The sequence below is a fragment of the Mobula hypostoma genome, chromosome 4, assembly GCF_963921235.1.
Source record: "Mobula hypostoma chromosome 4, sMobHyp1.1, whole genome shotgun sequence".
Taxonomy (NCBI): domain Eukaryota; kingdom Metazoa; phylum Chordata; class Chondrichthyes; order Myliobatiformes; family Myliobatidae; genus Mobula; species Mobula hypostoma.
Genome location: NC_086100.1, coordinates 115,885,559 through 115,901,090, shown reverse-complemented (window position 1 = coordinate 115,901,090; position 15,532 = coordinate 115,885,559). Strand labels below are relative to the sequence as shown.

Sequence of the window (15,532 nt, the reverse complement as noted above, 5' to 3'; positions counted from 1 at the left end):
TGGTGCATGCAAATTGATTTCAATGTTAAAGAGAGGTTTGGATAGGGACATGGATGGTAGGGGTATGGAAGGCTATGGTCCGGGTGTTCGTCGATGAGACTAGGCAGTTTAAATGGTTCAGCACAGACTAGATGGGCTAAAGGCCTGTTTCTGTTCTGTATTTTTCTATGACTCTATAACATAATCTTCTTTCTTTCATTTGCTCATTCATTCTCGAATTATAACTGCACTACCCCTGCAGCTACTCACCATGGTGAACTCTATATTTGATTTGGACAACGAAGCTACTACTTAATTCCAGATTGTTTTAAGGGTCCACCTTAAAAATAATGCTCACTACTACTACTCTTCTCCACCACCATGATGAAATGGCAGAGAAGACTCGATGGGCCAAACAGCCTAATTCTGCTCCCATCGGTCTTAATGGCCCTATTTCCAAACCTAACATTTTTTTAAAATTGACATCACAATGACTAAAAAAACACTCACTTCATGGATTGACTGCAGAAGTTCCTTGCATGTTGCTCTTAATAAAGATATTCTCCACAGAAATATATTTTTTCATTCGCATGCCAATTTCTGTCACTTGGCAAATGATAACGTATCCCAATTATATTTCTGTATTCACAACTGTATCTTAGTACACCTTATGCGCTTCTAAAGTCTATAGCCACCAGCATTAGTAATTAACTATAAAAAAAATACATCTAATAGATCACAATAGTAACTTCTTTCTTACCATCCTCATCTTCTGATAAACCTTGAGGCTGAAGATGAACTAGTCTGGGGTCTGATTCATTTGGCTTGTGCCACTGAGGCCGACTGAGAGGCCTAACCTGTGAGTGACTGACCATATGTGGACCTGCACTTTGTACAGGTGAATGGCCAAGTGTATCACAAGATCTTGCCACAAACTGTGACCTTTGTAGTGCTACATTATAATCTGGAGGCTTCATGGCTGGATGTCGATGACCTTCTTGGAAGTCTGCAATTGGAATTCCGACATACCCTGGAGGTGTTGGTGGTGGTTCTCGATACCTGCCTTCTTTTCGTGCTGGAATGTAAGAAAAGAATGAAGGTGATTAATATTTGTTATATAATTAGGATCAGAACTCTCTCTATAGAAAGGCAAAAGAAAACAACAAAGAACTGCTTTGCTGACAATAATAGGATTTAATTTTAAAAAGTGTTATTAAACTGATAGAATTTAGCGACAAATAATTTATGGCATTTGAGAAAGGTTTGCTGGTGTAAATAGCAAACAAATTCAAAACACGGTGAATTTTAAATCTTGTCAAAAGGAAAAATTACACAGAAACAAGGATAAAAAGTTTCCAAAAACCGAACAAATCCCTTGGGTGCGTTAAACTTCCCTAATCTCAGTAAAACAAGTTAATGAAAAAAGTGTCAAGTGATGTTACTATGATAAGTCTAATTCATCTTCAGAACTAAAAGGCAAAGCCAGCTTTGGGACCCTACAAATTTATTTATTAATATAATAATTTAAATAGATATGCGCTGCATAAGTAGATAGATCTGTGTGGCAGGGCCGGGATACTGCACCTTTCTACCAAAGGATGTGTAAGGTGCTCCTTCCCTCCACTAGCCTACAAATCCTCTTGGTCACCCAAATGTAACACCTGCTTACCACCCCCTCCCGGATCAGTGTCACGTGAAGCCCCATGGGAGCAGGTTGTGGATGGTCTTATGAACAGCTGGTGCATATCACAAGTCTTGGTTACACGACCACTGATGCCAGGCAGACAACCATTGAAGAGACTTGATAATGGCTGAGGTCACCAATCTTGTGAAGACACTGACCAGAAGGCAGTAACAGCAAACCACTTCTACAGAAAAATGTGCTAAGAACAATCATGTCATGGACCACGATCACCTTGTCATATGACATGACACATAATGATGATGATGATGATGAAGTAGACAGATAAAATATGATTTAGCAAGACATTTTTACGACATGGCACAGCACTGTCATTAGTGGTGCTTTACACTGTGCAAGGACATTGGTCTTACCATGTGGTACCACAAACAAAGCTTCAATTTCTGTTCACAACATTGATCCTACTTTCTCTCAGGGAAATAAGTGCCTGCCAGCCACATATTTAGCATATGGAGCAGCACTGTAAGGATGAGGCAATTAGCACATCACTTTACCAGTGTCAGTGATCACCAATGGGAGTTCAATTCCCATTGCTGCCTGAAAGGGATCTGTATGTTTTCCCTGTGACTGCTCAGGTTTCCTTTGGCTACTCCGGTTTCCTCCTACACTTCAAAGACGTGTGATTAGAGAGCTCGGGTTAGTGAGTTGTGGGTATGATAGCACCAAAAGTGCGGTGACACGATCCTCACTGATATGGTTTGATACAAATAGTGCATTTCACTGTATGTTTTGACGTTTTGTTGCTTATGAGACAAATAAAGCTAATCTTTATTATCTTCAAGTAGCAAAATGCAATGGGAATAGTTAATATTTATACATACTGTAAGTACAAAGAAAATTATAGTAAATTGGAGTTCTATCTGTGCCAGGAAACTGATTTCCTTGGGTAATTGACAAAACGGTTTGTTCTTCACAAGGGCATAAATGTCAGCAGAGAATATTTTTAGGCCAGTCATCTGCTTTGCATCTGATATTTATATCTGAATAATCTGCTTTAGTATATTATTCACAAAATAATTAAATGGCTCATATGCTGGAGGCAAAAAATTCTTTTTTCTAACCAATGTGATGTTTCACATACAAAAGTACTGGCAAGAATAAATATTTCTAATCTTTTGTATAACCAACAGCTTTATTACTAGGTATGGGATGGGAGAGTTATCTAAGAATATGTAAAACATAAGCTAACATCAATCTCTGTAGAGATAAACAATTAGTGCTACAAGATTGGGAAAGGAAAGAGCCATCAGATTCTGAATGGACAATGAACCCATGAACACTATCTCACTATTTTTCCCCTCATCTTACACACACACAAACTTATTGTAATTTATATTTTGTAATTTTACAACATACGCCAGTGACATTAAACCTTATTCTGATTCTGAAGTGATAGTCAAATAACATTAAGGTACGCAAATTTGTGAAATTAATTAGAAGATTGCTATTGCCTCTCAACATCTTAAAGCTGTTCTGTCATTTAATAATATCATAGAAACATAGAAAATAGGTGGAGTAGGCCATTTGGTCCTTTGAGCCTGCACCACCATTCAGTATGATCATGGCTGATCATCCAACTCAGAACCCTGTACCAGCCTTCCCTCCATACCCCCTGATCCCCTTAGGCACAAGGGCCATATCTAACTCCCTCTTAAATATAGCCAATGAACTGGCCTCAACTGTTTCCTGTGGCAGAGAATTCCACAGATTCACCACTCTCTGTGTGAGGAAGTTTTTCCTAATCTCAGTCCTAAAAGGCTTCCCCTTTATCCTCAAACTGTGACCCCTCGTTCTGGACTTCCCCAACATCGGGAACAATCTTCCTGCATCTAGCCTGTCCAATCCCTTTAGGATTTTATACGTTTCAATCAGATTCCCCCTCAATCTTCTAAATTCCAATGAGTATAAGCCTAGTTCTTCCAGTCTTTCATCATATGAAAGTCCTGCCATCCCAGGAATCAATCTGGTGAACCTTCTTTGTACTCCCTCTATGACAAGGATGTCTTTCCTCAGATTAGGGGACCAAAACTGCACACAATACTCCAGGTGTGGTCTCACCAAGGCCTTGTACAACTGCAGTAGTACCTCCCTGCTCCTGTACTCGAATCCTCTTGCTATAAATGCCAGCATACCATTCGCCTTTTTCACCGCCTGCTGTACCTGCATGCCCACTTTCAATGACTGGTGTATAATGACACCCAGGTCTCGTTGCACCTCCCCTTTTCCTAATTGGCCACCATTCAGATAATAATCTGTTTTCCTGTTTTTGCCACCAAAGTGGATAACTTCACATTTATCCACATTAAATTCCATCTGCCATGAATTTGCCCACTCACCTAACCTATCCAAGTCACCCTGCATCCTCCTAGCATCATCCTTACAGCTAACACTGCCGCCCAGCTTTGTGTCATCCGCAAACTTGGAGATGCTGCATTTAATTCCCTCATCCAAGTCATTAATATATATTGTAAACAACTGGGGTCCCAGCACTGAGCCTTGCAGTACCCCACTAGTCAATGCCTGCCATTCTGAAAAGGTCCCGTTTATTCCCACTCTTTGCTTCCTGTCTGCCAACCAATTCCCTATCCACATCAATACCTTACCCCCAATACCCTGTGCTTTAAGTTTGCACACTAATCTCCTGTGTGGGACCGTGTCAAAAGCCTTTTGAAAATCCAAATATACCACATCCACTGGTTCTCCCCATCCACTCTACTAGTTACATCCTCAAAAAATTCTATGAGATTCGTCAGACATGATTTTCCTTCCACAAATCCATGCTGACTTTGTCCGATGATTTCACTGCTTTCCAAATGTGCTGTTATCACATCTTTGATAACTGACTCTAGCGGTTTCCCCACCACCGATGTTAGGCTAACCGGTCTATAATTCCCTGGTTTCTCTCTCCCTCCTTTTTTAAAAAGTGGGGTTACATTAGCCACCCTCCAATCCTCAGGAACTAGTCCAGAATTAAAGAGTTTTGAAAAATTATCACTAATGCATCCATTATTTCTTGGGCTACTTCCTTAAGTACTCTGGGATGCAGACCATCTGCCCCTGGGGATTTATTTGCCTTTAATTCCTCCAATTTACCTAACACCACTTAGCTACTAACATGTATTTCCCTCAGTTCCTCCATCTCATTGGACCCTCTGTCCCCTACTATTTCTGGAAGATTATTTATGTCCTCCTTAGTGAAGACAGAACCAAAGTAATTATTCAATTGGTCTGCTATGTCCTTGCTCCCCATAATCAATTCACCTGTTTGTCTGTAGGGGACCTACATTTGTCTTAACCAATCTTTTTCTTTTCACATATCTATAAAAGCTTTTACAGTCACTTTTTATGTTCCCTGCCAGTTTTCTCTCATAATCTTTTTTCCACTTCCTAATTAAGCCCTTTGTCCTCCTCTGCTGAACTCTGAATTTCTCCCAGTCCTCAGGTGAGCCACTTTTTCTGGCTAATTTGTATGCTTCTTCTTTGGAATTTATACTATCCCTAATTTCCCTTGTCAGCCACGGGTGCACTACCTTCCTTGATTTATTCTTTTGCCAAACTGGGATGAACAATTGTTGTAGTTCATCCACGCGATCTTTAAATGCTTGCCATTGCATATCCACCGTCAACCCTTTAAGTGTCATTTGCCAGTCTATCTTAGCTAATTCACGTCTCATACCTTCAAAGTTACCCTTCTTTAAGTTCATAACCTTTGTTTCTGAATTAACTATGTCACTCTCCATCTTAATGAAGAATTCCACCATATTATGGTCACTCTTACCCAAGGGGCCTCTCACGACAAGATTGCTAATTAACCCTTCCTCATTGCTCAATACCCAGTCCAGAATAGCCTGCTCGCTAGTTGGTTCCTCGACATGTTGGTTCAAAAAACCATCCCGCATACATTCCAAGAAATCCTCTTCCTCAGCACCCTTAACAATTTGGTTCACCCAATCTACATGTAGATTGAAGTCACCCATTATAACTGCTGTTCCTTTATTGCACACATTTCTAATTTCCTGTTTAATGCCATCCCCAACCTCACTACTACTGTTAGGTGACCTGTACACAACTCCCACCAGCGTTTTCTGCCCTTAGCGTTATGCAGCTCTACCCATATCGATTCCACATCTTCCCGGCTTATGTCATTCCTTTCTATTGCGTTAATCTCCTCTCTAACCAGCAACCCCACCCCACCTCCTTTTCTTTCATGTCTATCCCTCCTGAATATTGAATATCCCTGAATGTTGAGCTCCCATCCTTGGTCACCCTGGAGCCACGTCTCTGTGATCCCAACTATATCATATTCATTAATAACAATCTGCACTTTAATTCATCCACCTTGTTACGAATGCTCCTTGCATTGACACACAAAGCCTTCAGGCGCACTTTTACAACTCTCTTAGCTGATCTGACTATCTGACTATAACAACTCCACATTGTAATAACTCCTGGTAACTGTAACAGATCTGTCTGCCTCTGCCTTAAAAATATTCATCACACTACAGCAAGAGACTTCCAAAGATTCACATCCTCAAAGAAAACATGTTATTCAAATTGGTAACTCAGTAGTTTTTAACTGGAGTAACTATCTACTCATGACTATGTGGATAAGTTCTAGACGACCTGCCCATAGGAAAATAACAGCTACTTTTGCGGCTAACTAATAAAAGACGGGAAGCATAAAATTAGTTAACACAAATGCGCTTTATTTATGCTGTAGATCTACAGAACACTTACCAATGAGACCTTTTGCTGTAGATGACGACGCTGCTATATGAGAAGATCTCACATTTTGATTAGAATCATCTCCAGCTAATGCTGTATTACTTCCTTCAGAGTCAATTGATACATCCTTTCCACCTCTCCGTTTTATAGTTCCTGTGTCACCTTCAGAATCCTCTGCCCAATAACCTGGAGATGATGCCCAGCTACTTCTGGACTGAGCGTGTTCCATGGTATCTCTAGGTTGGCCCTGCCTGTTGGACTTCGTGACACGTTCAGGAAACATGGTTTGGTCCATCTGGCTGCCTGTAGCCCACATTGATGATAGTCCTGTTCCTTCAGCAGGGCTTTCATAATGAAAATTTCCCAAACTACTAAGCGTTTCCCAACTCTTCTGGTGTTGAATTGTTTGGATGTTATCATGTGATCCACTAGAGCAAGAAGTCCAACTTCCTCTACCACTATCTGCTGCATCAAGGGACGTTCGGTCTCCTTGGTCCTGGGTTAACTCTTCCATGCTTGGTGAAGACAGTACTGCTGCTCCTGCATATAGACTCCCTCTGCCCTCTGTGCTGGATGGTGTGTAGGAACTAAATAAACCAAAACATTGTTTTAAATACTGGGTAAAAAATAATCATGTCCATTATCTCATATACCTAGATTAGCTAAACCTTTATAATCAGCAGTAAAGAGAATAATGAATAATTACCACAACATCTTGACTGGCTCCTTTGATTACCAAACAGCTAATTATTTTACTGCATCATTCTCTTTACCGCATAGTAAAATAATCACTTCCTCAGAATTACCTGTAGCAGTACCAGGACCACAGAGAGGAGGTGACTTCTGGATCTTAATGAAACCTGGAGGGGTGAGGATGGTACTGGAATGGATGAACGTTAAGAATGGAACAACGGGATAAAAACAAGATTGGACACAGCTAAGATGAAGCATGAAGAAAAACACAAAAAAATAAAAAATATACATAAAGAAATGAAAAGCCGTTTGCAGAGCCTTAATGGCAAATCTTTGAAAAACTGTGCTCCAGTTGATGTTATAAGCACAGGAAGCCCAGAAGAGAGTTAAAACCTTCTGATAAGGCTGCTTTAAATCCCAATTCTCATCTGTTCTACTTGGAGTAGGTGTAAGTACTTTAGATGACAGATACAAAAGAATCTGGAAAGGACATGGAAAACATAAAACTGACCTGTATCATTCAGTTCCTTTACCTTAAAATGCTGTACCGCAAGTGGCTTAGCATAGGAATACAGTACCCTTAAATGTTTGGTTGGTTCAAGCCCAGGTCAGAAAATAACATAAAATGTGATCTTAGGACATTTGCTAACTATGTCAAAATACTGCTGGGAATTACATAGAAATAGAGTTATACATTTGGGGGACAATTATAAATAGGAAACTGTCAGATGAAAAATGCAACCTCTCAACTTCAGTGTTAAAGCAGTCACGTTAACTGATTTTCCTGTTTCCCATTTACATTTGAAAACTAATACATCAGATTGGGATAGCTGGTTTAAAATTCCTACTCTGCATTGAGATAGATGTAGCAAAATTACCTGTGGGCCAATTCATTGAATTAATAAAGTCAAAAACTTTCAAGTATTTTAAATGGACATAGCTATAAAGAAAAATACAATATACTGGGCTACAGAAAGCTACTTGTACAGAGGGCTACACCAGAGTAAAGGAATCATGTTAAAAGGCTGTAAGGATGAAAAACCAACTTCAACAGGGATAAAGAGACAATGCAACAAATATTCTATTTGAGAATTGGGTCAAACATATAACAATGAAGACAGGTATAGCGATTTCAGACAGAACAAGAAATATTTGAATTTATGGTACCCACACTGAATTATTTTAAGGCATGTATCTGGATACAAGACTCAAGAATCTGAAATGAAGTTATTTTGATAAAACAGCTCTTCCATAATTAAAATTACTCTTTCATTTAATCTCCCTTTCCTAGTTATGACAGAGGACCCCTGACCTGAAATGTTACACTGCTTCTCTTTCCACAGATGTTGCCCACCCTATATGTTTCCAGCATTCATAATTCGTTGGCAGCTATCTGAAAAAAATATCTTCAGATGGCAACGGTTATATTAGTATCAAATAAGATCGATTCTGGTGAATGATCTAATACAGCCTGAGAGAATGGCTAATGATGAGAATGGAATTGATAGGGCAAGGTCTGTTGATGAATATTTGTCTTTCCAATGTCTAATTAATGGAAATGGTAACTAATACAAGATTTAGTTATAAGTAAACATTCTGAAAGCACAGATGAAGTGGAAAATCAAAAGTGGTAGTAGACAGGTGGAGTTCAGTCACTGAGACACAAATGCAAACTGCCTTTATGTCTATGGATGATAATATATTAAGGACCAAATACAAACATTTGTCTATGAAGCCTGTTGTGTAGATGTGTAAGGAGAATTCAATTAGTGAGTCTCTGTTACTGTCTGAAAAACTAATAGTACAAGTAAGTACAGAGAAGGAACACTGTAGGGTTGGTAGAGTACCACTGTTAATGCTGAAGAGAACACAAGTACATCACACCGATAACTCAATGGGCTATAGTCTGGGTGCAGGTTGATGGGACTAAGCAGAATAATAGTTTGGTATGGCCTGAATGGGCCTACTTCTGTGCTGTAGTGTTCTATGAATCTATAACTCTATAAATTGGCAGTCTTCAACTGAGGATATTGACAACTGGCTAATTGGAGTAATTCAAACTGGGCTGAAATTAAAAGGTTTCCATGTCAACATTTGAATGAAGAAAGTACATCTCTAACCTCTGAACAAACACGTAAACAAATTGAGCTCGTCCTCTGAATATCACAAGAAATTAACAAAAATGTAAATCAGTGCGAAGACGTAAAGCAAACTTCTTCCTCAGATATTACTGTATCTTCATAGCACAAACTAGAGTACAAATGTTTCAAACAGCGGCATTTCAAACAATAGATAAATGCTTAAGAATCAACTAAAACAAAAATCCTCCAACCTGATATAGTATTGATCTGGATCAGTTAATAATCGTTTATCTAGTCTTCTTTCTACACCCAATCCTAAATTTGAATCTATAACACTGACAGAATGGCGCTGTCGTCGATCATCATGAAGACTGACAGATACCGAGTCAAATGAGGAATTACTGACAATGCTGGAGCGGGAGGAAATTTCACTGTGGCCAGAGTCTGAAAAATTATCCGCAGTAGTACTTGGTGCCAAAATAAAACCTGTCAAAGAGAAAAATATTTGAACCACTCAACAGACATATTTTCGTATCAACTGTATTAATTAAACAATGGAGGGCAGATGCAGAATAGAGAAATAAAGAAAAATTTTCAGAATTTCTAGAAGTCCTGCTTCATATCTATTGTTGTAATTGACTTATTTCATAAATATCTACGGACATAAAAATCAAACGAATCTGAGCACTGGAAGAAGGCACAAAGACAAAAGAATAGCAATCAGGTTCAAGTAGACATATTTGGTAGCAGAAAGGTAATTCCAATAGCATTTTAACATAATAACTCATTCTTCAGTAAGATTAAACCAAATGATTGCCATTCTTATCATAGTTAGCTAAAGCACAAGTATCTGCAAGAGAGTAATGATATTTCCATAAATGATGGTGTGCAATTTGAATCTGCAAAGATGAATTAAATATTGGAATTAATACGCTATGAGAACTGTGAGGATAACAAGCATTAGATATGCCTAATTTTTTCAAAACACTTTAATGATATGATGGATTCATTATCAACATTTGCAGCATTCCAACAATCTATTTTGAAAAAGCAATTCTTATCAATTTATAAAGCTGAAAACGTCAATACAAACAGTCAGTGCATATTTAATGAACACACAAGCTGTGTCCTTCCTCTTTCACTGCAATCTTCTGCTGAGTATTGTGTCATATTATGTTGGCGCCAGAATGTGTGTTGACACTTAGGGGCTGCCTCCAGCACATCCTAAGTTTGTGCTTGTTGTTAATGCAAAAGTCTCATTTCACTGTATGTTTTGATCTACTTGTGATAACTAAATATATTTGAAATTTGAAATCTGAAATCCTGATGGTGGTAGTTCAGATCTTCTAATACAATTGAGTTCACAATACCAAAGAACAATAAATAAACTCTCTGGCACAAATAAAGGTATAAAAAACAAGTTTTAAAACTCAAAAATTTTGCCAGTTTTTTCATCCCATTTTTACTACATCCAGGTTTTAACAATTAATCGTCTTTTTTAAATTACCTATTACTATCCAGCAATATTATTTACTAATTTTTCATACGTTTCTCTTATCCAGTATTTTCCTCCGCTTCAATCTACGACAAAGCTCCAAATTATGATTCTTAAACCAGCATCATTTTACTGCCATTTAACAAATCTCTTAGTCTGTCAGAGATCTTGTTCCTATCATACATAATGCCTGCCACTTTCAGTTGAACATCTTCAAACTCATAATTCCTCTGGCCAATCTGATATATAAACACACTATTCAAAGGGTACATGATGCATAACCAAGCTTACTCAGTCATCTGGGTTCAAGCAGGAATGCAATTGGGTAATGCTAACAGACCAACACTGCACCCATTCTCCCCCCCCCCCCACCATTTCCTTGCCTCTACGTAACTCATCTTCCCTCATGTGCCCATAAGCTCGCTTTTGGTTCTTTTTATTATGTATCTATACCAAGGGTGATTTCTAGTTGTCGATTAACCCATCACTACAGTTTCAAGATGTTGGAGGAGTGGCAAAGACCAGGATTAAACCATGGTTGTTGAAGCTGTGTTTAACTGAAAATAAACTAAAATATATTTTTTCTGGATACCTTCTGTTTTCAGACAACCAAATTTTGGATGTTGAACCTGTACACAAAAAGGCAACATTCTGCAAGCTTAGAAAATATTTTGTACTTTAGCACATCCACAGATTTCAGGTCTACATTTCTTGAAACATTTTAATTCCAATACTGTCGAATCACATGCCTTCATTCCATTACTTAGATTCTAACAATTATCTAAATCAAACACATCCTAAATCAAACAAAATAAAAAAAATTCCAAAAAAAACTGATTGCTCTAACACTGAAGACATTAAAAAACCATCATCAGGAGTAAAGTACTCATGAAGTACTCATTCTGTCCTAAAGAGATCATTTTCCCCTCAAACTTCTCAGAAAATGTTGTAGTTACGCAGCATAAGACCTGAGACAACAAGTAAAACCAAGGATAACAGGACTTCCTATGACCAGCTTGTGATAGAACTAGGTCGCCATTATATCCAAGCGTGGACTGAAATGAAGGAGTGCAAATTTTCAACATTAACCACATCCAGATTTTGACAGGGCTCCATTTCTGAGAATTGTTCGTACTTTAAACAGTTCACAAACCAAAAATGTGGCATGAACCAAGTTTCCAAAAGGCAGAAGGTGCCTGCAGTGCCACCATAAAGGTAGTGATGGCATCTGTTTGCAAGACATCCATTATACTCAACTGTAATATGTTTCATAATATATATTTCAATTTGAAAGAAATTAAGTATTGGGCTGCAAATACCACCCATGCATGTACAATTACTTTCATTACACACAGGAGGCTAACAGAGGATAGTGATGCAACAGAATTGGCATAAAGACGTAAAGCTGATTTTAAAAATGCTTAAAGTGATTAGAAAACTAATAGCACATCAATATTTCAATATTAAATTATTTCAAACTCTGCCAGTTTATAGATTTGAGAGGGGTCATACCTTGGGGGTCTAATGCATATTCTTTCTGAAACTCACCTTTCCTTGGTGACGTCTGAGGAGATGTAGGAGGAGAGGACAGTTGAGATGAAGCATTTGATATAGTATCTTCAGTCTGCTTTTTATTTCGATCCAAATTTGCTTCTTCAGACAAAGACAGAATTTTCTTCAAAGCTTGAGGAGAATGAGTACCTAAATAACAGAAATTGACATAGTCATGGAATTAAAAAATCTTGTTCAGCACAAACAAGTTAAAATAATGTTGAACAACGGAGACAATAAAAGACATTTAAATACACCTGTTTATGCAACAGTAATACTTGGTCCAGCAATTAGATTACTCTTAAAAAGCATTACTTTTGGGGATAGTATTTGTGTTGGTGCAGTTTAGACACAATATTCAATTGTTGTCTTCACAGAAAATTTATGTCACATTTTAGAGTGCCTAATATTGCATTAAATGATCATCCTGGTAATAACTACTTCAGTCAACTACACAGAGTTAGGGACATGTCATCTGTGCCTGGTAGGGTTCCATAGTTAAAATGATTCAGCTGAAGCTGAAAGTAGTAGCTGTGCTATCCTTCATGAGTGAAGCATTCTGCAGCTATTACATTCCATACATTTTTAAGAATTTATGGTATCTGAACTTGCTGCCTTCAAACACAGCCAGTGGCAACATCATCAGCACTTTGTTCCAACTTCATCCATGGAGGTAAGATTCAGTGTACTCAAGTCCTATTCTTTCTCCTTTGAGATTCCTGTACTTGTCTCACCTGTTCTCTGGCTTCAAACTGTGTAGCAAACCAAGTGGACCAATACAAAGACATCCTTACTGAAGAACTAATGTGAACTCTACCCAAAATCATGGTGTGCACCTGCTGCATATTTCTAAACAAGGTAGCAATCTCCAAGATTCTTGGGTTAATTGTCAAATGGTCATTTAACCTATGTTGCTCAACTTAATGGTACATTATGAAAACAGTGACTCTACAAAATGAATCATTTGTCCAAATCAGAAAACTGAGTTTTTTTTGGAAACTCTATAAATAATTGCTACATGATGTTAAATCACAGCATGCATGTTCATCAAACATCTAACATGGACTGATGTACATTATGACCATAAGCATCAGGTCAAATTCCCCAAACTGTGCAACACTTAGACATTTACATTATGGAAGTTTTTAAAAATCAAAAGCAATAACTTTCAACTATGTAATGTTCCTCCAGTGGATTACTTTTCATGCACGATTTTGTGGACCAGTATACCGTAGTATTTTTTCAAAAAATGATTACCAAATGGAGGTAGGTCTTTAACTTGCACTTTCTTGCGTGATGGATACAATGATACAGCTGGGACCTGAAGAACCTGATTTACTTTCTGCTGCTTCTGATGCTGTCCGCCTGATCTTGGAGCAACTGGAGATGTATCTGAAAGTTTTCCTGCTTTTCTTTCTCCTGTACCCTTGGGTACTAGACAACAGGAAAGAGATAATACATATATGTATATACGTTCACAGAAGGAACCTTCAGCAGATGTTGGAAACCTAAGAGTACAAATTTCTGGAAATACTATCTGTGGAGAGTGAAATAAAAGTACACAAAACAGAATAGAACAGCACAGTACAGGACTCTACAATTACAAAGTAATTACGAATATTCTGGTCTGGTTCAGTTAAAACGTTATCAGCCTGAAATATTAACTCTGACTTATTAAAAAAAACTTGAATGTTTTTCTTAGAAATGCTGCAAATGTTATAACTAATGTGGTGATATATAATGTAACTTCTATTTATAAACCCAGCATGTTAAACGGAAGGAATAACCAATAGGAGCTGAAAAATGCTTTCTTCTTCTCTAGGTGGAATGAAAGATAGTTGGTTCTTAGTTTTGTTTCTTTTAAACATGTGGTTCAAAACATGTGGTTCCTAGACATCAGTTCAAGGGAATCTTTGACATCAAGCAAGGAAATGTCATCAAGCAAGCTGAGCAGTCTATCACAACAAAGTAATTTAGAGACACAAAAGCAGGTTTAAAAAAAAGATAACCTTTAAACATTCTACACAAATTTAAAAGATTAGGAAGAATTTCTTTAGCCAGAGAGTGGTGAATCTGTGGAATTCTTTGCCACAGGCAGCTTTGGAGGCCAAGTCTTTATGTATAATTAATGCGGAGAGCGATAGATTCTTGATTAGTCAGAACATGAAGGGACACAGGGAGAAGGCAGGAGATTGGGGCTGAGAAAAAAAATTGGACCAGCCATGATCGACTGGATTGATAGGCTAAATGGCCTAACTCTGCAACTATATTTTATGGTCTTAAAAGTATACAAAATTAAGCAAACTTTGAGGTGATTGGAGTAAAATATAGAGGGCATGCCAGAGGTAATGTTTTAAGATAGAGGGTGGTGGTGAAACACCCTGCCAGGGGTGGTGGTAGAGGCAGATATATTTGGGACATTTAGGAAATTCTTAGATAAGCACATGGATGATAGAAAAATAGAGGGCTATGTGGGAAGTGTTAGATGGACCTTAGTTTATAAGGACAGCACAATGCCATAGCTGAACGGACTATAGTGTGCTGTAGTATTCTATGTTCTAAGATGGCAAATTAAATCAAACTATATACTAAACAAAAAAAACCACATCCAATAGAGTCCACTGCCTAACTTTCCCAGGCATTAGATTGTCTGCCTCTATGCCGTAAGTCCATCAATGATATCTGTCTCCAAAGCTGGATGCTAAAAGTCATCCAAAGGAAAACACCCTCTTTTAGTTTGGAGAACAAATTAGAATCTGCTTGTGCCCATATACAACACCCTGCAGAAGGATTGGAGCAAGTACAGAAAACAATACTTCCATAATCAGCAACCAATTTCATATTCATTTTTCAGTTTTTGTGTATCTGATCCTGGATAATACCAGCAGCAGTGAACCACATGGTATCATATACACAGAAACAATCAACAAAAATCAGCTCTCTGAGGTATTATGGTACTTATCTGAAACCGATCATCTCAACTGTTATACCGCAATCACGAAGAACTATTGCCAACCCTAAAATTCAATGGTGCAAATCTGGATTATTACAAGCATCACAAAAGGCAACTTGGACCTCCATCCTTGATTTGATTCACTGAACTACTTTAAAATAGTTGACCTTGCAGCAACTGTTAAACAGGATAAACTGTTGATGCCATTGGTTTTTCCCTCTAGCCACATCATGATCCAATTTACTGTTGACCAATATTCTTTTAACCACTGTGGGTCTTTAGCTTCCGCACCTGCACTCCAAGGATAGTTATACACTGCAGATGGCCACAAATGGAAGCCCACAGAGGGATTT

The 15,532-nt window shown here is 38.1% G+C and overlaps 1 protein-coding gene across 6 annotated transcripts in view; it reads right to left on the bottom strand.

Annotated features, from left to right (window-relative positions):
- Positions 1-15,532, bottom strand: part of rapgef2b (Rap guanine nucleotide exchange factor 2b) — a 393,855-nt gene that overhangs the window by 27,355 nt on the left and 350,968 nt on the right. For all 6 annotated transcript variants that reach the window (XM_063046413.1, XM_063046414.1, XM_063046416.1 and 3 more), the window contains 5 exons: positions 13,484-13,660; positions 12,224-12,376; positions 9,432-9,666; positions 6,419-6,993; positions 740-1,054 (listed from right to left, as the gene is read on the bottom strand). In XM_063046413.1, the coding sequence (XP_062902483.1) occupies positions 740-1,054; positions 6,419-6,993; positions 9,432-9,666; positions 12,224-12,376; positions 13,484-13,660 (1,455 nt within the window). The remainder of the gene's footprint in view (positions 1-739; positions 1,055-6,418; positions 6,994-9,431; positions 9,667-12,223; positions 12,377-13,483; positions 13,661-15,532) is intronic.